The 21,788-nt window shown below is 40.2% G+C and overlaps 1 protein-coding gene across 2 annotated transcripts in view; it reads right to left on the bottom strand.

The window, feature by feature from the left end:
* The window catches only part of SLC24A4 (solute carrier family 24 member 4), a 165,110-nt gene that overhangs the window by 35,838 nt on the left and 107,484 nt on the right, over positions 1-21,788 (bottom strand). For both annotated transcript variants that reach the window (XM_060756555.2, XM_060756561.2), the window contains exons 3-8: positions 8,147-8,223; positions 5,111-5,185; positions 4,394-4,478; positions 3,326-3,429; positions 1,075-1,149; positions 373-398 (exon numbers count right to left, since the gene is read on the bottom strand). In XM_060756555.2, the coding sequence (XP_060612538.2) occupies positions 373-398; positions 1,075-1,149; positions 3,326-3,429; positions 4,394-4,478; positions 5,111-5,185; positions 8,147-8,223 (442 nt within the window). The remainder of the gene's footprint in view (positions 1-372; positions 399-1,074; positions 1,150-3,325; positions 3,430-4,393; positions 4,479-5,110; positions 5,186-8,146; positions 8,224-21,788) is intronic.

Genomic DNA, 21,788 nt, shown 5'->3' with positions numbered 1-21,788 from the left:
TGCTTGCTATAGATGCAGGTGAAACGTCAGGAGAGAATGCTTCTAGAACATGGCCATATAGCCCAAAAAACTTACAACAGCCCACAATAATAATTGCATTACTTTTCAGCCAACAAATATGGGAGTAGCACTGTAACTTTCTTCCCAGTAGAGTAGCACTGGTGGGAAATAAGGCGTTAGTTCGTCCCATTGGCATCAGTGGGACCACCCATCACCTCACTTTCCATATTACCACAGTAAGATGGCAAAGCTATGGATGTAGCAGTTGCTCCAACCCAGATTTCCCACCTACTCTTTGACCCCACAAGGCAAGAACTATCTGCCTGTCAAGCTTTAATTAAACTACATGAATAAATAAAAAGCACAGCTTACCATACTATTTTCTCATCATATATAAACTAAAAGAGAGGAGAAATAAAAAGACAACAAGAAAAATGATATTTCTCTAGCCCGATGAAAGCAAATATTAGCATTGCTTAGTATATTTCTGATCCCCTTCCCAACTGCTAAGGAAGTCCACGAGCCACCATGAAGCGTGAAAGGAACCATCAGAGGATGATCTCAAGCCTGAAGGCAGCTATAATAGTTTCCATGAAGTCTAAATAAGATGCTTCCTCAAAAAATGTCTGTGCCATGCGGTAGAGATGAGGAATGTATGGTCCTCCGGGTATTCTTGGACTACACTCCCACATCAAATCTCACTTTTATTGTCTTTATTGGCCACAACAAATGGAAGTTCAGTCTAACAGCATCATGATCTGGGGTGCTACACAGAATCCTCAATATATATTTTAAGATCCAATATGTATTAATTTAGAACAGTGGTTCTCAACCTGGGGTCCCCAGATGTTTTTGGCCTACAATTCCCCAAAACTCCAGCCAGATGTTAGGTTTTCTGGGAGTTGAAGGCCACAAACTTATGGGGACCCCAGGCTGAGAACCACTGATTTAGAAGATGCTTTTAAAGAGAAGGTTTCAAACGAATACAAACTTTCTACAGAGGTATAAACCCTCACAGATTCATTCTTTATATTAAAACTGAGCATAAGAGCTTAGACTAAAATGGAAACTTACCACAATAAGAACAATCACAGACAGTGTATAGTAGACAGAATCCCTGCACACAGACCACCAGGTCAGCCGGACCACCTGGAAAAGTAGACACAGTTACTCTCCATGCAGCAACCTTTAGTTATCACCTTAGCAATTATTTGTTTTTAGAACTGAATTTGGAAGATTTGAAATTTAGCTTCTCTAAATGTGAGTGATACTTCTAAGGCAGGGCGTGATTCACAAAAAGATGTATGCCACCTGCTTCCTCCCTTATCATTTATACATAACATTTGGCATTTAAAACCTAAGGTTCCGACTAAGAACTAGATTTAGGTTGCTGTTCCCTTGTGCCCACAGTCTGGAAATTCCCTATTCTTGTCTTATAGACAAGCAACTGTATAAGAGACATTCAGAAGTAGTATTTATGTAGATTGTCACAGAATGCAGCAACCTGTATGGCTACATAAAGTGTCAAAAGCTCAAGAGTCTCTGAAATAGAATTGATTCACACTGCTGTTTGCATTCTTAACAACATGGTCTTCATTGTATTGTTGAAGGCTTTCATGGCCAGAATCACTGGGTTGTTGCAGGTTTTTTCAGGCTATATGGCCATGTTCTAGAGGCATTCTCTCCTGACGTTTCACCTGCATCTATGGCAAGCATCCTCAGAGGTAGTGAGGACCTCACTGCCTCTGAGGATGCTTGCCACAGATGCAGGCGAAATGTCAGGAGAGAATGCCTCTAGAACATGGCCATATAGCTCGAAAAAACCTACACCAACCCATGGTCTTCATTTCAACAAAGGTCCTATGTGGAAAACTGCTGAACAATAATCTAATTTGACCATATAACTCCCTCCACACCTCTTGTGTTGTTATTTAGAATTAAGGTAAAAGTTTCCCCTTGACATTAAGTCTAGTCGTGTCCAACTATGGGGGGTAGTGCTCATCTCAATTTCTAAGCCGAAGAGCTGGTGCTGTCATAGACACCTTCAAGGTCATGTGCTGGCATGACTGCATGGACTGCCATTACCTTCCCACAGAAGCAGTACCTATTGATCTACTCACATTTGCATGTTTTTGAACCATTAGGTTGGCAGAACCTGGGCCTAACAGTGGGAGCTCACCCTGCTCCCCGGATACGATCCGGCAACCTTTTGGTCAGCAAGTTCAGCAGCTCAGCGATTTAATCCGCTTTGTCACCAGGTTAAACTATAATTATTATAGCAACTAATAATATTTTTTGCAACTATGGCAGAGTAAGTTTGGGGAACCAAATATTGTGGCCGTATTATAAAAGAGTTTATATATGTAAACAGTACACATTACAATACATGCTGAAGAGCAGATGTGGTAAGCCACCTGTCACCTTACTTGGAAACTGAAAATTAACCAAAACCGTAATCTATTTATAGAGATTTGTCAAATGGAAACTAGAACTACAAATGTAATGAGCACAGTCCAGGTCATATATTTCACTTTTTAATATGCACTTTCTCCAAAAAAATTAAAGTGGTCCCACCACCAAAAGGGTTATTTCTTTGTAGGATTTTGTTTTGTGGAGGAAGCAAGGGCCAGGTCTTGGTTTAGAAGAAGGTGGGGTTTAAAACCTTTCCATGAAAACCCTGACGGGCAGTAAATAAAAATGGGTTACAATGAAAGCATGGGAGAGGAAGCCGCTTAAAATGATTTCGATAGTTTAATATTGTTTGTGTGGTCATTTTATTTGTTTTTAAGTTTTATTGTAAATATTTTTAATTAACTATTTCTGGGAGCTGCCTGGGATCCCATTCTGGGAAAAAAGTGGCATACAAAACAAACAAAATGATACAATTGGTACTGAAATAAGAATTTCAGTACCAATTGTGGAACGCCCTGCCTGCAGATATCAGATTGGCCCCTCCATGCTGGCGTTTCAGAGGAAAGTGAAGACCTGGTTGTTCGAACAAGCATTTGATTAAACAGTGTAATTGAACATAGGAATACGGAATAATGAATGATGAGACTGGATTCTGATTTTACTGTTGAGGCGCTAATGATTGTTATACTGATGTTTAATGATTTATGTTACAATTGTTTTTAATTGCCCTATACTTGTCTCATGATGTTTTGTATCGATGTTGTTCACCGCTTTGAGTCGCCTGAGGGCTGAGGAAAGCGGTATATAAATAAAGTAAATAATAAATAAATAAATTTATTCTACAAGATATTTTATTTACTCTATTTGGGTGCAATGGCAAGGAAGCAGAGAGGGGGGGAAACCCTTTACAAACCTGTCCAGCGAAGATACCGCAAACTCCAATGATGCAGAGGATATTGAAAACAGCTGAACCTACAATGGTTCCAACACCTACGTCCCCATGAGTGATAAACACACCTGGAAACAGAAAGAAGAGGAAGGTGAGCAACAGATGTACATCAGTGTAATTGGATAAATAAAATTTGGACAACAGTTTTATTTAAAAATGATAAGTCAAACAAAATATGTGAAAAAAGAGAAATAACTTGATAATTTTGGTATTGGCTTCCCTTCATTTCACTTGTAAAGAAAGAACATTCTCCATGTCAGCTGTCAAAACATTTTAACTGATCCCAGGGTCAAAATGATATACCGATACTACTGTACATAGCTATACTTGTATAACCAGACTGATTGATAACTGGCAAATAGAGGGAGAAAATGTGGAGGCAGTGACAGGTGCAAAGATTACTGCAGACACAGACTGCAGCCAGGAAATAAGAAGACATTTACTTCTTGGGAGGAGAGCAATGACCAATCTTGATAAAATATTGAAGAGTAGAGACATCACACTAGAAATGAAGGTCCACATATTAAAGCAATGGTATTCCCCGTAGTAACCTATGGATGCGACAGCTGGGCCATAAGGAAGGCTGAGCGAAGGAAGATTGACGCTTCTGAACTGTGGTGTTGGAGGAAAATTCTGAGAGTACCTTGGACCGCAAGAAAATCAAACCAGTCCATATTCCAGGAAATAATACCAGGCTGCTCACTGGAGGGAAGGATATTAGAGGCAAAGAGGAAGCACTCTGGCCACATAATGAGAAGACAGGAAAACTTGGAGAAGACAATGATGTTGGAGAAAATGGAAGGAAAAAAAGAAGAGGGACTGATGGGTGGATGGATGGTATCCTTGAAGTGACTGGCTTGACCTTGAAAGAGCTGGTGGTGGCCACGGCCAATAGGGAGCTCGGGCATGGGCTGGTCCATGAGATCACGAAGAGTTGGAAGTGACTGAATGAACAAACAACAAATACTTGTATCCCCAGCATTTGGGGGAACAGTTCCATAAACCATATATGCCTTTAGATAGATTCCTTACCTATGACAGATGCAAATAACTCTGGGGTTGAGCTTCCTGCAGCCATAAATGTGGCTCCAGCAACATCTTCACTCAGATGTAGTTTCTAAAAGAAAGTCAAAGGTAGGATTCATCAACTTGCCATAATATCCCTATATTCCTATTTTAAAAAACAGATATGAGAAGGGGCAACAAGGTCAAGTCTCAAATGTCAATATCAGTATAAATTAGTAATGTAAATCATTGTATAGGTTTCTTTTCATAGATAAGAACCAGAATTTTTTTTCTTTTCTCTGCTATAAGAAAGTTCTTTTAAAATAGTTATCAAGGACTATTTTGGTATTTATTCTCTAAAATGAAACAAAAGTCAAGCAAGCTTGAAAATGCCCATTCCTCACCAAAAAGTGCAAAATTTATCTTCTTGGAAATGTGCTTTCTGTGCAGAAAAATTAGTTGTCTGCACAGAAAAAAAAACTATTTGCATTTTTCTTGCAGAATAACTCCCAAATGGGGAAAATTCACGTCTTGAAGGTTTTTTCTTGATACAATGTCCACCTGTCATTTGTGTATTCTTTGCATTTCTAGTTTACACATTTCACATAAGTGAGGCAAGGAATGGTTAGAAATAGATTGCCCAAAGGCCCATCAGAAAGTTATAAAGGATGAGACAATTTTCTCCCCACCCTCCTCAGCATAGCAAAGCCAGGTTTATATGGGCAACAATTATCTTTCACGTACCTCACAGATTTTCTCTAAAGATGGAACAAAGAAATCATCACAAACTATAGCCAAAGCATAGAACATATACAGAGCCTGTAGAGAGAAAGCAAAGACAAAATACAAGAACATATTACAAAAAAATCCAAAAACCTCGGTTATAAGTGAAACATTTAAAAAAATACTCCCAATATTAATTCAAGGAGTAATTATAGTGGTAACCTGCTCAGCCATGGGAATTGCCTGGTTGGCACAGAATCATAGAATTGGGAGACCTTGTGAGCCATCCAGCCCAAACCCCTGCCAAGAAGCAGGAAAATTGCATTCAAAGCACCCCTGACAGATGGCATCCAGTCTCTGCTTAAAAGCCTCCAAAGAAGGAGGCTCCACCATACCTCACAAGCTCGGCTGGTGGGGACAAGGGAAAGGGCCTTCTCTGTGGTGGCCCCTCGGCTCTGGAACACCCTCCCCAGGGAGATCAGACAGGCTCCCATTCTCAATTTTCCACAAGGAATTAAAAACTTGGCTGCTCCATTGTGCCTTTGATTAGGCAGTGCACCACAGAATTTCCCAACCTATCCAGCTCCTGCACTTTAACATGGCCCCTTTCTGGCACTTCTAACACTTTAATGGCCTAAGGACATTTGCCTCCTAGCCCAGCCCTCCAATTGTCGCACTTTCCCTGGCTCTACTTAGGATTCTTTGCACTTAGTATTTATGAACCAAACCCAGCACTTTCTTTGCTCAGCCATTATATTGCTTTTAATTGTTTTTATAATGTTGTCTGATTTTATGGTTATTTATGTTTAATATTGCTTGTTTTTCGATGCTTATTTTAACCTGTTTTGTTGGGCTTGTCCCCTTGTAAGCCGCCCCAAGTCCCTTCTGGGAGATAGAGGTGGGGTATAAAAATAAAGTTATATTATTATTATTATTATTATTATTATTATTATTATTATATCAAATCTACTCTGAGAAGCTAAACACGGTTAGGCCTGATTAGTACTTGGAAGTAGGACCACCAAGGAATACCAGACACTGTAGGCTTTATTTCAAAGGAAGGCAATGACAAATCACCTTTGAGTATTCCTTGGCTAAGAAAACACTATGAAACTTTAGTTGCCATAAATTTGCAATGGATTTGGAGGCACATGCACACATAGCCTAGGTCACCACACAATCCAGAAAAAAGTGAAATCCTGGCTGTGGGATCAGGCTTTTGCAGACTAGATGGACTTGATGGCAAAGCTATGGTTTTAATGCACTCTGATGGACTGTTTTTAAGATGATGAATTAAATTGGTGATTGTTTTAATATTTTTATAATGTTTTATACTGTTTTTACTTAATATGTTTATCTATATTGTTAGCTGCCCTGAGTCCCTCTGAGGAGGTCGAGACAGGACGCTATATAAATGGTCTAAATAAATAAATAAATCTAGACAATGATCTGTGGTATGATCCAGAGGGTCCTTCTTTGGAGGCTTTTAAGCAGTGAACGGGAATTAAACAACCTATGTACAGGTTGTTATGATGCATGCCCATAAATCCAATCACCTGAAGAGTGGACCAGGCAAAACAGCAGGCCCATTCATCCTCTTCTTCCTCCCATAAGCTGAAGGAAGGTTGGACATGATATCATCACAATTTCTTCGCATTTGGCTTCATAGCTGCTTCTTCTGCAGATAGGTTAACTCAGGGCAAGATGAGATCATACCACACATTTTGTACAAAAGAACAAAAGGCATAGTATAATCAAATATCTCCTACAATGTCTAGTTCCAATAAGATTTGACATCACCAGAAATGCAATATTGCAGTAAGCCTCTGGGAGGGAACTGCTTGCTTGAGGCAACATGGAGGTGGGTCAATTGGCAGTGTGGACAGTGGATCAGGCTGCATCTCACCCAATCCAGCTATCCACACCTTGAAAACTATGGAGTCATTCTGGAGCTTTCTGGAACCAAGTTTAGGGTGAAGCCTATGTTCTATTGATTGGGATGCAGCATGTGTCACGTAGACTCCCTGAAGCAATCCAATGGTGAGTCCATTTTATTTTGGCCATGTATTCATGGCTCATGGCTCTACCTAGACTGTGTTGTTTGGTTTGGCTGGCAGCAAATCCCTAAGTCCTCATTTCTGTTTCTTCTCCTGCATCAGTTTCATTTTCCATCCACAATTACATTCTTCCTTATTTCATCCCGCTTGATTTCTTTAGCATCTTACAATTTAAAAAAAATTCTTTTTTGTTACAATAGAGCATTGGTTGTACAGTAGAGCACTGATTAATTCATGAATTTCTATCTTGGGAGGAAGGCAGGGTAGATATTCGATAAATAAATACAGCATAATACAATACAGGGCCCTTTACATCGGTATAAAATAAAGCAATGTTTCTTAAGAGATCTCATATGACTTTTCCCATAATGTATACAATATGTGTATTTATTGACTATTATTGGTTTTCCCCACTAAAACTTTCCAGGGACCAGCACTGATCCACAGACCACTATGCTGAATAGTTCTGAGACACACACACACACACACACAAAAACCATGTATTTTTGGCATAGAAAAAGGCAGCTGTCTTCTGCTAGGTAAAATGCTTGTTTAACTTAGTAATATCTACTTCAATTAGTAGATTGCAAGCAGGGAAAGTACTTTAAATATTAGATGTCAGGGATTGGACCTATGGCTTTCTGCATACCAAAAATGGGCTCTGAGCTACAGGTCCCCCTGAGCAATAGGGATGCATTAAGAAATGCATCATGATTGCCCATGAGTTTTCAAGACAACTTACATCTTATTAAATATAATATTAAATATTAATATAATAATAATAATAATAATAATAATAATAAACTTTATTTGTACCCCGCCACCATCTCCTCCAACGGGGACTTGAGGCAGCTTACATGTATATAAATGTATATAAATAATGTATATAAATATACATTATATATTATATGTATATAAATAAATAATGTCTATAAATGTATATAAGCTTAATATTTGAACACTTATACCAACATCTGTATGAAAACCTGACTGTACTTACACCAATAATATGAAGCAAAATTGCTCCTTGCTGTCTTTCCTGATTTGTGAATAGGTCTTCAGGGAATTCATGAATTGCTGAAAGAGAGAAAGGTGAACAGAAAAGATTGACTCACAACACTGAAATTATAGCAACTTCTTAACAGGCAGGAAAGGTTAGGGGTAACTGAGCCTCTGTGGACACCAAAACTTTCCCTATTTCTCATAAACCATAAACAAGTGAAGCTCAATCCAATTAATTGTCTGGACATACAGATCATAGTCCCAAAAACAACATCAACAACGAGTAAATATCTGTGTGCAGAGATTTCTTTTTTGAGGATATAGTTATCCCAATAGAGATATGATAGACAATGGGGAAGTGGGGAATTGTTTGGATGTTTATTTATTTCCAATGTTTGTCTGTCATTTTTCATTTAAAATAAGTCTCAAAGCTCTTCACACAAAAACAATAAAATCTTCATTTCGTTCACGTCCTCTACATCAAGCATGCATACTGTATGATTTTCTTTCTTCAATATAATATTGGCTGTGCTAGACAATAATTCTCCAACATTCCCCACTTTGTAGACTGGTAACTTTGATGGGTTGATTAAAATCAAAAGCTTACTTGGAGATCTGGTTGCCACAAATGGAAGTCACTGTTGCTGTCCTGTAACTAAGGGCCCTTCCAGACAGGCCCTATATCCCAGGATCTGATCCCAGGTTTTCTGCTTTAAACTGGATTATATGAATCTACACTGCCAGATAATCTGGGATAAATAGAAAACCTGGAATCAGACCTTGGAATATAGGGTCTGACTGGAAGGGCTGTGAGTCAACACATCCAGGTTATCTTACAAATGTTTGTTCTCCTGCATTTCCAAGGGTCTGAAAAACATCAGTTTAAAAATGCCACCATATTGCTCTGAAAGAATAATGAATTTATGATGATCCTTTAAGGACATTATCAGACTGGGCTTGGAAAACATCTTAGGATGCTGCCCAGCCAATCCAGCTATGGATATTTACACTGCCCATCCACACTACTGGAGTGAAAGCATCATACGTCATTTCCCTCCAAATACGATCCTGCCCATGTTGTGCTTGCTCCATTGGAGCTCACCGCTTGGGCAACACTTCCCAAGTGTGATGGGAGAAGCGATGCTTCAAGGGAGTGGCATGCAGGATGACAGATTCATCCCGCTGTCCCTCTGTTCGTCGGTGAAGCCAGGCAAAGTGGGAAGCTTTGTCTGGCTCATGTCATAAGACCATAAGTTACATGAATTGAATCAGAGCCAGTGATTTTTAATCAATGCTCACTGAAGCTACCATTGGGAACCATCCAAGCTATTTGAGCTTCTTTACTTCTCCATATTTTAAAGACATCCACCCTCTGAGGAGCAATCTTCCAATCCATTCCTCTTATTTTAGGAGGTAACCCATCTCATTACAAAGGGAGGGGGAAAAGACAACTGCCTTCCCATGCCAATGGATGCATCATTTCCACTTCCACAATGTATGTGGAAGGTAAGGCTTGAATGTACAGCCTTTGTGTACAAAATCCAACATGTATACATGAAAATTTTCTTTTGGTAAGGGTAATCTTGTTTAGGCTAGATAAAATATTATAAATCTCTACATAGATGTGAGGATATGTTGCAAAACAGAGACTCCCTTTTCTCTCAGGAATTGGCCCTTATCTTAAAGTAAACGCCTGGCTCGAGAGCAGTACGTGTGAAAAAGATCTTGGAGTCCTTGTGGACAACAAGTTAAACATGAGCCAACAATGTGATGTGCCGGCAAAAAAAGCCAATGGGATTTTGGCCTGCATCAATAGGAGCATAGTGTCTAGATCTAAGGAAGTAATGCTACCCCTCTATTCTGCTTTGGTTAGACCACATCTGGATTATTGTGTCCAATTCTGGGCACCACAATTCAAGAGAGATATTGACAAGCTGGAATGTGTCCAGAGGAGGGCGACTAAAATGATCAAGGGTCTGGAGAACAAGCCCTATGAGGAGCGGCTTAGGGAACTGGGCATGTTTAGCCTGAAGAAGAGAAGGCTGAGAGGAGATATGATAGCCATGTATAAATATGTGAGAGGAAGCCACAGGGAGGAGGGAGCAAGCTTGTTTTCTGCTTCCTTGGAGACTAGGACGCGGAACAATGGCTTCAAACTACAAGAGAGGAGATTCCATCTGAACATTAGGAAGAACTTTCTGACTGTGAGAGCCGTTCAGCAGTGGAACTCTCTGTCCCGGAGTGTGGTGGAGGCTCCTTCTTTGGAAGCTTTTAAGCAGAGGCTGGATGGCCATTTGTCAGGGGTGATTTGAATGCAATATTCCTGCTTCTTGGCAGAATGGGGTTGGACTGGATGGCGCATGAGGTCTCTTCCAACTCTTTGATTCTATGATTCTAAAGATTGTGAATTGTGAAGACCCTGTGCAAATACAATATGGAGCTCCCTTCTATTCTCTTTCCAGTGTCAACAATGGTTTATAGTAGGACACTTGTAATGATTAAAAGTTTGCATTACAAGCTAGGTTATCTGAATGTGACCATGTGTTTTATGTCAATATGATTATGATAACAACTGTGGTCACTTCCAGATTTCACTTAAATTCGCGCCAAAGTAGGTTTAAGAAACCCGCTCCAGCGTGCATTTAAGTCCCTACATGCTTCCTGGGAGGGGGGTGTCTAGGTGCCCTCCCAGTAACTTCCAGGAGGGTACCAATTCACGCAGAAGCCCTTAAAATTAAAAAATATATACTCAGCTGCCATTAAAGTACTGCTGGAGTCCTCCTGGCATGTAGAATTGATGCACCGGGGGAGCGGGGAGGAGGAGCACCTCAACCCACCTCTCCTAGTGTGTTATTTCTATGTGCCAGGAGAACCCCAGCAAAGCTTTAGTGGTGGCTGTTTTTTTATTTTAAGGACTTATTTGGGAGGGTTTGGGGAGTGGTTGGGTGCTCTCTTGGTTTTCCGGGCTCATGGAGCCTGAAAAACCCAAGATCGCTGTGTAAATTGGCCCCAGGGATTGCATAACACGGTCCCTGGGCCCAATCCATACTGGGCTCATACCTGGAAAGACCCAGATCTTATTAAAGGTTCAGGTCTTACCAGTTATCTAATTAATTCTGGACAAAGGGTTTACTTGCTTTGTCACAAATTAATTCAGTTTTACCAGAGGTGTCATTTGACATAATCAAGAAAGGTCTCGAGTCAAAGGCCTGTTTGGGTGGGCCCTGTATTGCATGAAACCAGGTTTTCCATCTCTTTACCATAGTTCCTCAAATCCTAACTATGACATTAAAGACTGTTCCCCTCCAAATGTGGTGCAGTCTTTTTCTCTCAAGTTTTAAACAGAGACCAAGTAGTCATTTGTCATTTGTCAGGAGCGCTTTGACTGGATACCCCTTGGGTGGTCTTCCAACTCTAGAATTTGATTATTTTGGAGTGCACTAGAAGAATCTTGAAGAAATGTGTAATAATGAAACATGCTACCAAGATGTATAAAGATTGTCAGGAAAGGGCTGCTGTCATTCCAATATGATATTAAAAATGTATAGTTTTCACAGTGGTGCCACAGTACTGCCAACCACTAAAAATAAAATGCCCTTCTAAAAAAAAGGCTCAAGCTCAGTCCCATGAAGCATTTTGACCTCCTGAAATTCTAGCCAAAACGAGCTAAATAAATATCAGCAATGTAAACTGCATTAAAGAACTGAATTATTAATAACAAGGTCAGAAGTATAGCCAATAAATCACTTGAAAATTAAATAGGGAATCAACAGGGAAGCAGCACATAAACATTGTTTTGAGACAAATATAACCTTTCCTGGTTGCACTTTCAGTATCCAGAGATACAAAACTGTTCAGCCTATGTTAGATGGGGTTACACTCTATGGGAAAATGCAGTTTCACAGTTAGGGGGTACTCCTGGATTTAGCTCTGTACCTGGAAGCCCAAGTATCAGCCTTAGTACATACCTTGGTTACATTCCAGTTGGACTACTGCAATGCGCTCTACATGGGGGTGCCTTTGAAAAGTGCTCAGTAACTTCAGTTGGTCCAAAGAACAGCAATAGAACTGCTACAGGGAGTGGGCAACTCCTCGATTACAGTGGCTCCACTGACTGCTAACAAGTTTCCAGGCACAATTCAAAGTGCTGGTTTTGACCAACAAAGCCCTATACGTCTCTGGTCCAAGTTATCTGGAGGACTGTATCGCTTTCTCTGAACCTGGCAGACATTTACGATCAACTGGGGAGGGCTTTCTTCCCATCCCACCACCCACTCAAGTACACTTCTGGTGCGACCCTGCATTCCAGAGTGATGAGAACAGCTGAACCGGATCCAATTTATTTATTTATTTATTTATTTATTTATTTGGTTTACTTTTACCCCGCCCTTCTCACCCCGAAGGGGACTCAGGGCGGCTTACACATCCAAGGCACAATTCGATGCCCATAGCATACATAATACACAATAATAAGCAATAAAACAAAATAACAAATTAGCAACAACAACAACAACAATACATTGCATCTAAACCCGTTAAAACCAATAAAACCAGTAAAATTTCATACAAACCGATACAACCACTTCTTCCTTCTTGCCAGTCAGTGTTCACTATCTCATGGTTCAGAGTTTTCTTCCACATTTATCAGTCCACATATATCAGTCCTGCCGGTCCTAATTGCCTGGTTGTCCTATCTAGTTAGCAGACTGCCCGAAGGCCTGGTCCCACAACCACGTCTTTGTCTTTCTCCTAAAGGACAGGAGTGATGTCGATGCCCTGATATCCACTGGGAGTGAGTTCCACAGGTGGGGGGCCACCACTGAGAAGGCCCTGCTCCTCGTCCCCACCAGCCTTGCTTGAGAAAGCGGTGGAGTCGAGAGCAGGGCCCCCTCAGATGATCTTAAATTCCGTGGTGGGACGTAGAGGGAGATACGTTCGGACAGATACGCTGGACCGGAATTTGAACTAGTTCACATGGCAGGTGCTGCTGTCCCCCTTTTGTCTTTATTTGAGTCACAGTATCGTTGAGAAAGGTGGGCTATAAATGTTGTAAATAAATAAATGAATAGATAATAAGAGTGACCATTTAGTGGGCTGAACCAGATTCGACTGAATTGAATGTCTAAACCCCCCTTCTACACATCTCTTTTTTAACCCATGCATTTCTGAAAGCATAAAGTTTAAACTATAAGTATTTTCACACCGGAAAACATTATGTTCTGACATATGTGACCCCAGATAAATGGGTATATAAGATAAGTATAAAAATCAAACATTTGCTGATAATAAATCAGCACTCACAAGGCTTTCTAAACAGGCTGATTTTTTATTGAAGTACAGCTGAAGCATCATCTGCAGAGTCCACTGTAAACACTGCATAACAGATTTGTGTAAATGTCTAAAACTTTTACTGTTACTAGACTTTTCAGGACCCCGACATTGAGCTTTGGGGTCGGGACCCACAGTTTAAGAAGCAAAGGTCTAGACGTCACTTCTGCCACCACCCTGGCTCGAGGCCAGAGCATGTAAACAGCTCTGCAGAATCAGAGGCCAGTTTGAAACAGCAATGCTCTGGACAGGTCTCAAATCTCCATGTTCGTGTAGATGAGTCCTTAATTCCTTAATTCCTAGCCTAATGCTTTCACTTCTTCCAAATTGTGCCTGAAAGACCAATGTACAAGTTGCAGGAGCAATTCATAAAGATATTTTGAAGCAGGGAAGGATAACAATGAAGCACAGACCGGGATAGTGCTTTTTAACATTTTGGTGTTCAAGAGATACCATGTAGTTACAGTGGAATGTAATTGACGTGATTAATCACCCGGGTGCTGTCCAGGATAATCCACAAAACGGCTGTTGCCGTGCAGTAATCTTCAGTGGCTGTTGTCATTTTTTTTCAAGAGGCCAGAATTGCTCCACATTATGTAAAACCGATGTTGCTAAATCAAGCAGCCACCTCAAATTGCTTCCACCGGCCTCTGAATGATCCTGCTGTGAACTTCCCACCGGATTTATCTTTTGAAGGCAGAACACATAGTCCTTTTATTATGATTCCTCCCAGATTGTTTGGTAATAATTCATACCAAATCCAAAAGAATCAGCATGGGGGGGGGGGATACTTAAACAACATAAAAGATCCATGTGCATCAAGCATTTATCCAACATTTGATACATCTTCCTTTTTGGGATGGTAACTCTGAGAATTCCCCAGCCCATGTGAGGATTTGGGGTGTAGAAGTCCAAGAAAATAGCTTCCCCAAGCAGTGGGGCTTATTAGCTTGTTTCTGGCTGTTCCCATCCCTTTACAGAGCAGGTACCTAGAAAATCCTGAGTCAATAGCTCACTGCTGTAATGGGATTAATCATGAAACCGCTTAAAGTTGTATCACCACAGTTGTCATTAGGACAGAGAGATGAGGGTGGGGAGAGGCCCTGGATATCACAGGATCGTCGATGAACTACAGTTTCTCTCTTGTTATTTCTTCTCCTCCTCCAAAGTTCATGCTAATTGGGGGATTTGGGGCGTCACAACCCAAAAGGGTAACTTTTCCGGGTTTTGGACTTTGTAGACACTGCATATTTCTCCTTCCCTCTCCATCTCACTTTGATGAAAGTTCAGTCATCTTAGTACAGTCACACTAATAATAAGAAGAAGAATGAATGTCCATCTGTTGGGGATGTTCTGACCTTGCCTTTCCTGCATGGCAGAAGGGAATGGGTCTAGATGGCCTCTGGGATCTTCCACTGAAATACTGTTAAGTTTGTATTGGTTAAACTTGTTCTTAATTCTAAATATTGTGTTGATCTTTCTGTCTTTTTTGCACTACAAACAAGATATGTGTAGTGTGCATAGGAATTTGTTCATGTTTTTTTTAATTAGTTTATACAAACACTTTCCATCCATCTGCCACTGGACTGGCCCATTTGTCAAATTTTAAAATGCAATGCAGCCTCTGTGTTCAAACGTTTGCTCATGCATGATATATATACACTACATCAATAAAAATGTAATGTTCATTTGTGGGATTAACATAACTCAAAAACCACCTGGCGAATTGACACCAAATTTGGATACAATACACCTATCAGGCCAACGAGTGACCATCACTCACAAAAACACAGAAAAACACAGTGGAAGATACTTAAAAAGTCAAATAAAAATAAAAAAATACATTACAATGCACGCACAAAGCCACATATAAATAAATAAATACACATATACACAAATATATACACGCATATACACATATATATACACACACAACTGGGCCACAGCAATGCATGGCAGGAGACAGCTAGTTTTATATAATATAATATACAAAAATGTATTGGGGCTCCACAATAAACTTTTGTTGCAAAATGGGCCCCACGGCTGAAAACATTTGAGAACCCTTGATACACATTTGGCAAATACAGATTTGGCTGTGCATCTGTTGACCTGATTAAGTTGCACAACATTGCTATTCAACACAGGGCATAACAGTGAATGCATATCCTCTTCCTCCTCAGCATCATTTATATCTCACCTGCCTTAAAAACCCATTCCAGCCAATCTCTAAAAGCCTAATTCTATAAGAAATGTTTTAACTTGCTGGAAAGTCTGGAGGGAACCACCAAAAACATCCCCTCCAAACAAGCCAGAGAAAATGTTGGGACAGAGAGGACTTCTCCAGAAGCTCTAAGAGCTCTAAGACACTCATAATGGGAGATACAATCCTTCAAACCAGCTGGACTCAAGTCACATTCTAATTAAGTTAAGTGAGAATTATGGTAGTCTTTAGTAAATGCATGTAAATTTGTAGCATAAGCAATGTTAACAGATACTTAAGATAGAAATCTCACTACAACTTCAAGCAGATTTACACTCTTATGCTGACTTAAACATACTTATGGGGAACAGAATAAACCTGGCTGAACATGACATAAATTACTTCCAAGTAAATAAGTACTTGAATGGGAGGCCACCAATAAAAGACAGGTGCAATGGACTATATTTCAGAGGAAGGAACTAGCAAAACTACCTCTGAGTATTCCTTGCCTAACAAAGTCTCATGAAATTCATGGGGGTGCTATGAATAGACATGCACTTGAAGCCATGAACATACACAAATGTATTTAAAAATATATTGCAAGTTAGTACTTCAGATTATTTTTCAAACAAAGATGTAGTTTAGCTTTAATTTTTTAAAATCTATCTATCTTTACACATAATAAAAGTGAAAATATGTATGTGTGTATGTGGCTGGGGTGCCCACTTCCACAGACAGGCTCCCGCTTCCACAAACAGCTATATCCCACAGAGCTGAGGAGCCACCAAAAGCACTCCCTCCAATGGCATTTCAGGTAATAGCAAGTGCCATGAACATGTAACCCAAACCCTGCCAATGTCCTCCCCAAACACTATGACCCACCACCCAAGAAATGCTTTCATTTGGGAACAATTTCATCCCAGATTTTACATGTTTCCTCCACCACAAACATCCCAGTGTTTCTTACTCCTTCAATTGGTGTGGAATTTGCATGATCCCACTTACTGCCTCTCCTTTAACAGTTTCCTACTCTTTCGACTCTGTCTGCATAACAAACAGAGCAGAACCAAGCAGCAACTAAACATACTGGAGGTGTTTGGGAGATTGACTCCACATGATGGAGGTTGTAGTTCACCCTGCATCCAGTCAAAGCACTGTGACCCCCACTGACAATGGATCTGGACCACATTTGGCACACAGAAAATTACTGGAGAGGTTTGGAGAGGAAATTCACCTTGATTTTTAGCCATGGTAGGTACTGGGATTTATAGTTTACTTGCAATCAAAGAGCACTCTGAACTCAAACCAACGATGGCTTTGGACCTAACTTAGCATACAGACCTCACAACTTCTGAGGATGCCTGCCATAGATGCAGGCGAAACATCAGGAGAAAATGCTTCTAGAACATGGCCATACAGCCCAAAAAACCTATAACAACTTAGCACACAGAACCCCCATGAGCAACAAAAACGCAGGAGAGCTTTGGAGAAAATTCACCTTGATTTATAGGAATTATAGTTCACCTACATCCAGAGAGCACTGTGAATGCAAACAATAACGGATCTTCACCAAATTTGGCATGCATATCCAGCGTGCCAAAATTTGAATATTGGTGGAATTGAGGTGGAATTGGTCTTGACATTTATTACTTGTAGGTACTGGAATTTATAGTTCACCTGCAATCAAAGAGCATTCCCAACCCCACCGATGATGGACCTGGGCCTAACTTGGCACACAGAACCCCCATGACCAACTGAATGTATTGGAGGGATTTGACAGGACTGACCTATCAGCAGCTGGAGAGCATACTGAACCCCACCAATGATGCATTTAGAATAGTGGTCCTCAACCTGTGGGTCCCCATGTGTTTTGGCCTACAACTCTCAGAAATCCCAATCAGTTTACCAGCTATTAGGATTTCTGGGAGTTGAACAGCAAAACATCTAGGGACCCACAAGTTGAGAACCACTGATCTGGAGCAAATTTGCCCAACATGGCAAACTTTAAGTATTGATAGCATTTTGGAGGTTAATCTGGCATGATGCGAGTTGTAGTACACCTACAACCTTATGCAGTTTGTAAAAATAAAAATAAAAATAAAAGGTCTTCTTGTAATAGCCTTGGCAACGCCAGGTACCCAAGCTAGTGTTAAATAAGCAAGGAACTCCAGTACCAGAGTGCAGAAAAATTACTTTTCTGAATTGTAACTTCCAGTGGTCAGTAGCCTTGCTGCTTGAGAATTATAGTTGAAAGGGGGGGGGGTGTTTGTGTGTGTGTGCCAGCTCTACACAAATTTATTCCAAAAATAGCAACCCAAAACCATGTTACCAGCATCTGTCGGTGAAGAATGATTACAGGGCAGCTTAATTGCTTAACTGGCCAAGCGTGCCCTTGTTTTAGAAGAGTTGGCTGCACTGAAGAAATTACTCTGCACAGAAGTGACACCTGCTTTCTGCTTAGAAGGTTTCCTGCATGATTATTCCAGTAGACTTTCTTAGGCAGCACGAGAGCAGTGCTCCCATATGCCCTATCTATACTGCAAGAGGCAACCTGCCAATGGACTAAGTTCCAAAATCTCATAAGCCTGACAGAACATCTCACCAGCCACGTGGATCAGCTGTTTTATAACCCATCCAGGCATGTGCTTTCTTCACCTTATCGCCCGATGATGTACCCGCAGAGGCCAGAGATGTCTAATGGGATGGCAATTGTGCAAGACGTCCTGTGGCTTCCCTGACACAGTTGCTAACAATCCGAGGTATTCTGTTCTGCAGGCAAAATGCAGCACCTCTGCTTTAAGTGCCCCACTGTACATACACAAGCTGTGCCCTGTCTTGTTTTGGGCAGGATTTATGTGCAGAGAAGGGGCTTCTCTTGAGTGAAAAGATGCACACTTATCCTGCCAATGGACAAAGTGTTGTCAGGGTTTGGTTGGTCATTTCAACTCACTGCTAATTCGTCCCTTTTATTTGTTGACTCTTTAAATATTCTTTTTAGTCCTGTATCTTCTCATATTTTTCTTTCTTCCTGAAATGAGTTTTTCAAGTCCAAAGTTCTTCTTTTGGCTATCTCTTGTCCATAGGATTATAAGCTCTCCCTCAAATATATTTTATTTAAAATAGTTCTGTATGCCTTTTGGCAATTTTTTACTCAACTCTGTTGAAGTGGCTTTTCCACTATCAAGAGATCCACTCTTATTCTGCAGCTAAGCAATTTGACACGCATTTAACTGGCTCCATGCTATGGAATCCTGGAAGTTGTATCTAAGGGCCCTTCCACACAGCCCTCTATCCCAGAATATCAAGGCAGAAAATCCCACAATATCTGCTTTGAACTGGGTTATCTGAGTCCACACTCAGATAATGTGGGATTTTCTGCCTTGATAGACTGCACTGTTTGGCAGGGAAGGCTTAAAAAAAACCCTCAATTGATTTCATTGTGTTGAACCATGGTGTCAAACTGCATACGTTCTACAGTGTAGATTCACTCTATATTATGTTGTTATTTACCATCAAGTCTATTTTAACATAAGATAACCTCATGAAGAAGAGGCCTCCAAGTCAACAACTGCCTCACTTATGAATTGCAGACTCAATCCACTTGTAAGATGGTTTCCCATTTTCCATTGTCTTCCATTTTATCAAGCATCAAAGAATTTTCCAAAGAGTCATGTTGTCGCATGATTTTATTTTTGGGAAGCTGACAATTCAAGTGAATCAAATTATCCATAAGCTGTTGCTTAATCAGATATACACAAAGGTTCCATTTATGGATCACAATGGTAAGCTATTAATACTGTAAACATTTCCCTGTGATAAACATTAATTTATAAGAAGAACAGCATAAACCATTGCATAAACGAAAAGCAATATAGAAAATGGAACACTTCCTCCCCTATTTTAAACTTGGGTGCCAGCTGCACCCATACCTTGAGATGCCAGATCTGGCTATGGTAGTCCACACCCTAGTTACATCTTGTCTGGGCTACTACAATGCTCTCTATGTGGGGCTGCCTTTGAAGATAGTTTGGAAGCTTCAAATAGTCCAAAGATCAGCAGCCAGGTTGCTAACGGGAGCGCAGTACAGGGAGGAGACAACTCCCAGCTCCACTGGCTGCCGATCTGCTTCCGGGCTAAATACAATGGGCTGGTTATTACCTATAAAGCCCTACACAGTTCAGGTCCAGGCTACTTAACTAACTGCATGTCTGCATATAAATCTACATGGACACTGCGGTCATCGGAGGGGCCTTGCTCTTGGTCCCACTCCCAACTCAAGCATGGTTGGTGGGAACAAGAGAGGGGGCCTTCTCAGTGACTGCTCCTCCCTCTGGAACCCCTGGAAGTAAGAACAGCTTCCTCATTCCTCTCCTTCAAGAAGCAATTAAAAACATACCTCTGTACACAGGCCTTCAGAGAGGAGGATGATCAGCTTTTAACTTCTTATACTTCTATTCTGCCTGATGAGGCTGACTGAGAACAGATTGTCCTATCTCATTGCACAGCCACATTTTTATTGTTCAATTTTCATGTTGGTCTTATTAATTCACTATGTTATTTGTGGAACTTATAACTTCTTTTAACAATTACTGTTTTATTTGTGAATTTTTAATTGTTTGTTTTAATTGGATTTTTTTTACTACTGTTTATCTCTATTTTGTTTTTGTCTTTGTAAGCCACCCTGAATCTCTTTGGAGAGAAAGGATGGGTTATAAAAAACAACAACAACAACAACAACAACATTATTATTATTATTATTATTATTATTATTATTTCACTCCAAGTTTGTTGTATACAATAAAACTTTTGAAGGGGGTGGTAAACATAAACAAAACATAATTAGAAAGTAAGACATGTTTGACTTGAGCAATGCATTACCTGCTTGTTCATTTTAGTTAATGAAATGAAAGGTTTGCAAAATTCTACGAAGTAGTTCTGTTTTGCTGTCACCTTTACTCCTACGCTATACTCAGTTCATTTACTCTTAACTGCAAAGCCTCGTGGCCAAGAAGGAAGAGCAGGGACCTTAGGTGACCCCTGTAACTGGGCAATGCACAGCTTAGTGCCTGCAACAAGTAAGTATTTAATTACCACTTCACAAGTTAGAAGAGAGACTTCCTGTCAAGCACTATTAAAGAAAACAAATGTGATGCTCCAAAGGGATATTATAACCCATTGTTCCTTGCAGTCTAACAAAAACTTTCTTCATATGACTACATCAACAGGAGGCATGGAAAAAAGAACTTTGTAAAATCTTATCTCCTCCAAAACTGAAGAACTTAATTTAGCCTACAGAAAGGTGATGTTTGAATATATTCTCTCCACACCATCCAAAATATATTCTGACTTTGAATATATTCTCTCCACACCATCCAATGGTAGCACTGATAGAGAGTAAGACATAGGACAAATACAGTTCAACACCATTTTACCTGTCGTGGCTCAATCCTGTGGAATCACAGGAGGTAGTTTGGTGATAACACAAGCACTGTGGCAGAGAAGGCTAAAGATTTTGTAAAACTACAATTCCTATGATTCTATAGCACACAGCCATGGCAGTTGAAGTGGTGTGAAACAGCATTAATTCTACAGTGTAGATGCATCTTTTAAAATTGCAGAATTATAGTAGTATGACACCACTGCCATATCTCCATCCTATGGAAATCTAAAATTTGTAATTCATTGTGAAACTAGGGAAGGGTAAATGTTTCACGAAAATACAAATCCCAGAATTTCATAGCACTGAGCCATGACAATTAAGATGGCATCAAACTGCTACAATTCTTTAGTCATCAAATAGCTGACCGCCACTCATCTGTGGTTTACTTTCCAAAACCTATGACTCAACCACACACGCAAGACTTGCTGGTCAAACTATCATTTATAAACATTATAAATAAAGTGAAAATACGATAATCTTTTTATGGACATTAATCTCCAGCAGGCTGCTGTCTTTTGAAAGTGGAATAGAAGGCCTCTACTAAAGTCTGTGACCGTAATAATGAAATTCATTTATCCTAAAGTGCAAAACATGGGTTTTGAGGTGACATTATTAATGAAAAGGAAAGCCAGTCCCCTTTTGCACCTTTCCAAAGTGATTTTGGGTCAGGAA

The sequence above is a fragment of the Anolis sagrei genome, chromosome 1 (assembly GCF_037176765.1).
Source record: "Anolis sagrei isolate rAnoSag1 chromosome 1, rAnoSag1.mat, whole genome shotgun sequence".
NCBI classification, from domain to species: domain Eukaryota; kingdom Metazoa; phylum Chordata; class Lepidosauria; order Squamata; family Dactyloidae; genus Anolis; species Anolis sagrei.
This window is presented reverse-complemented; position numbering and strand designations above follow the sequence as displayed.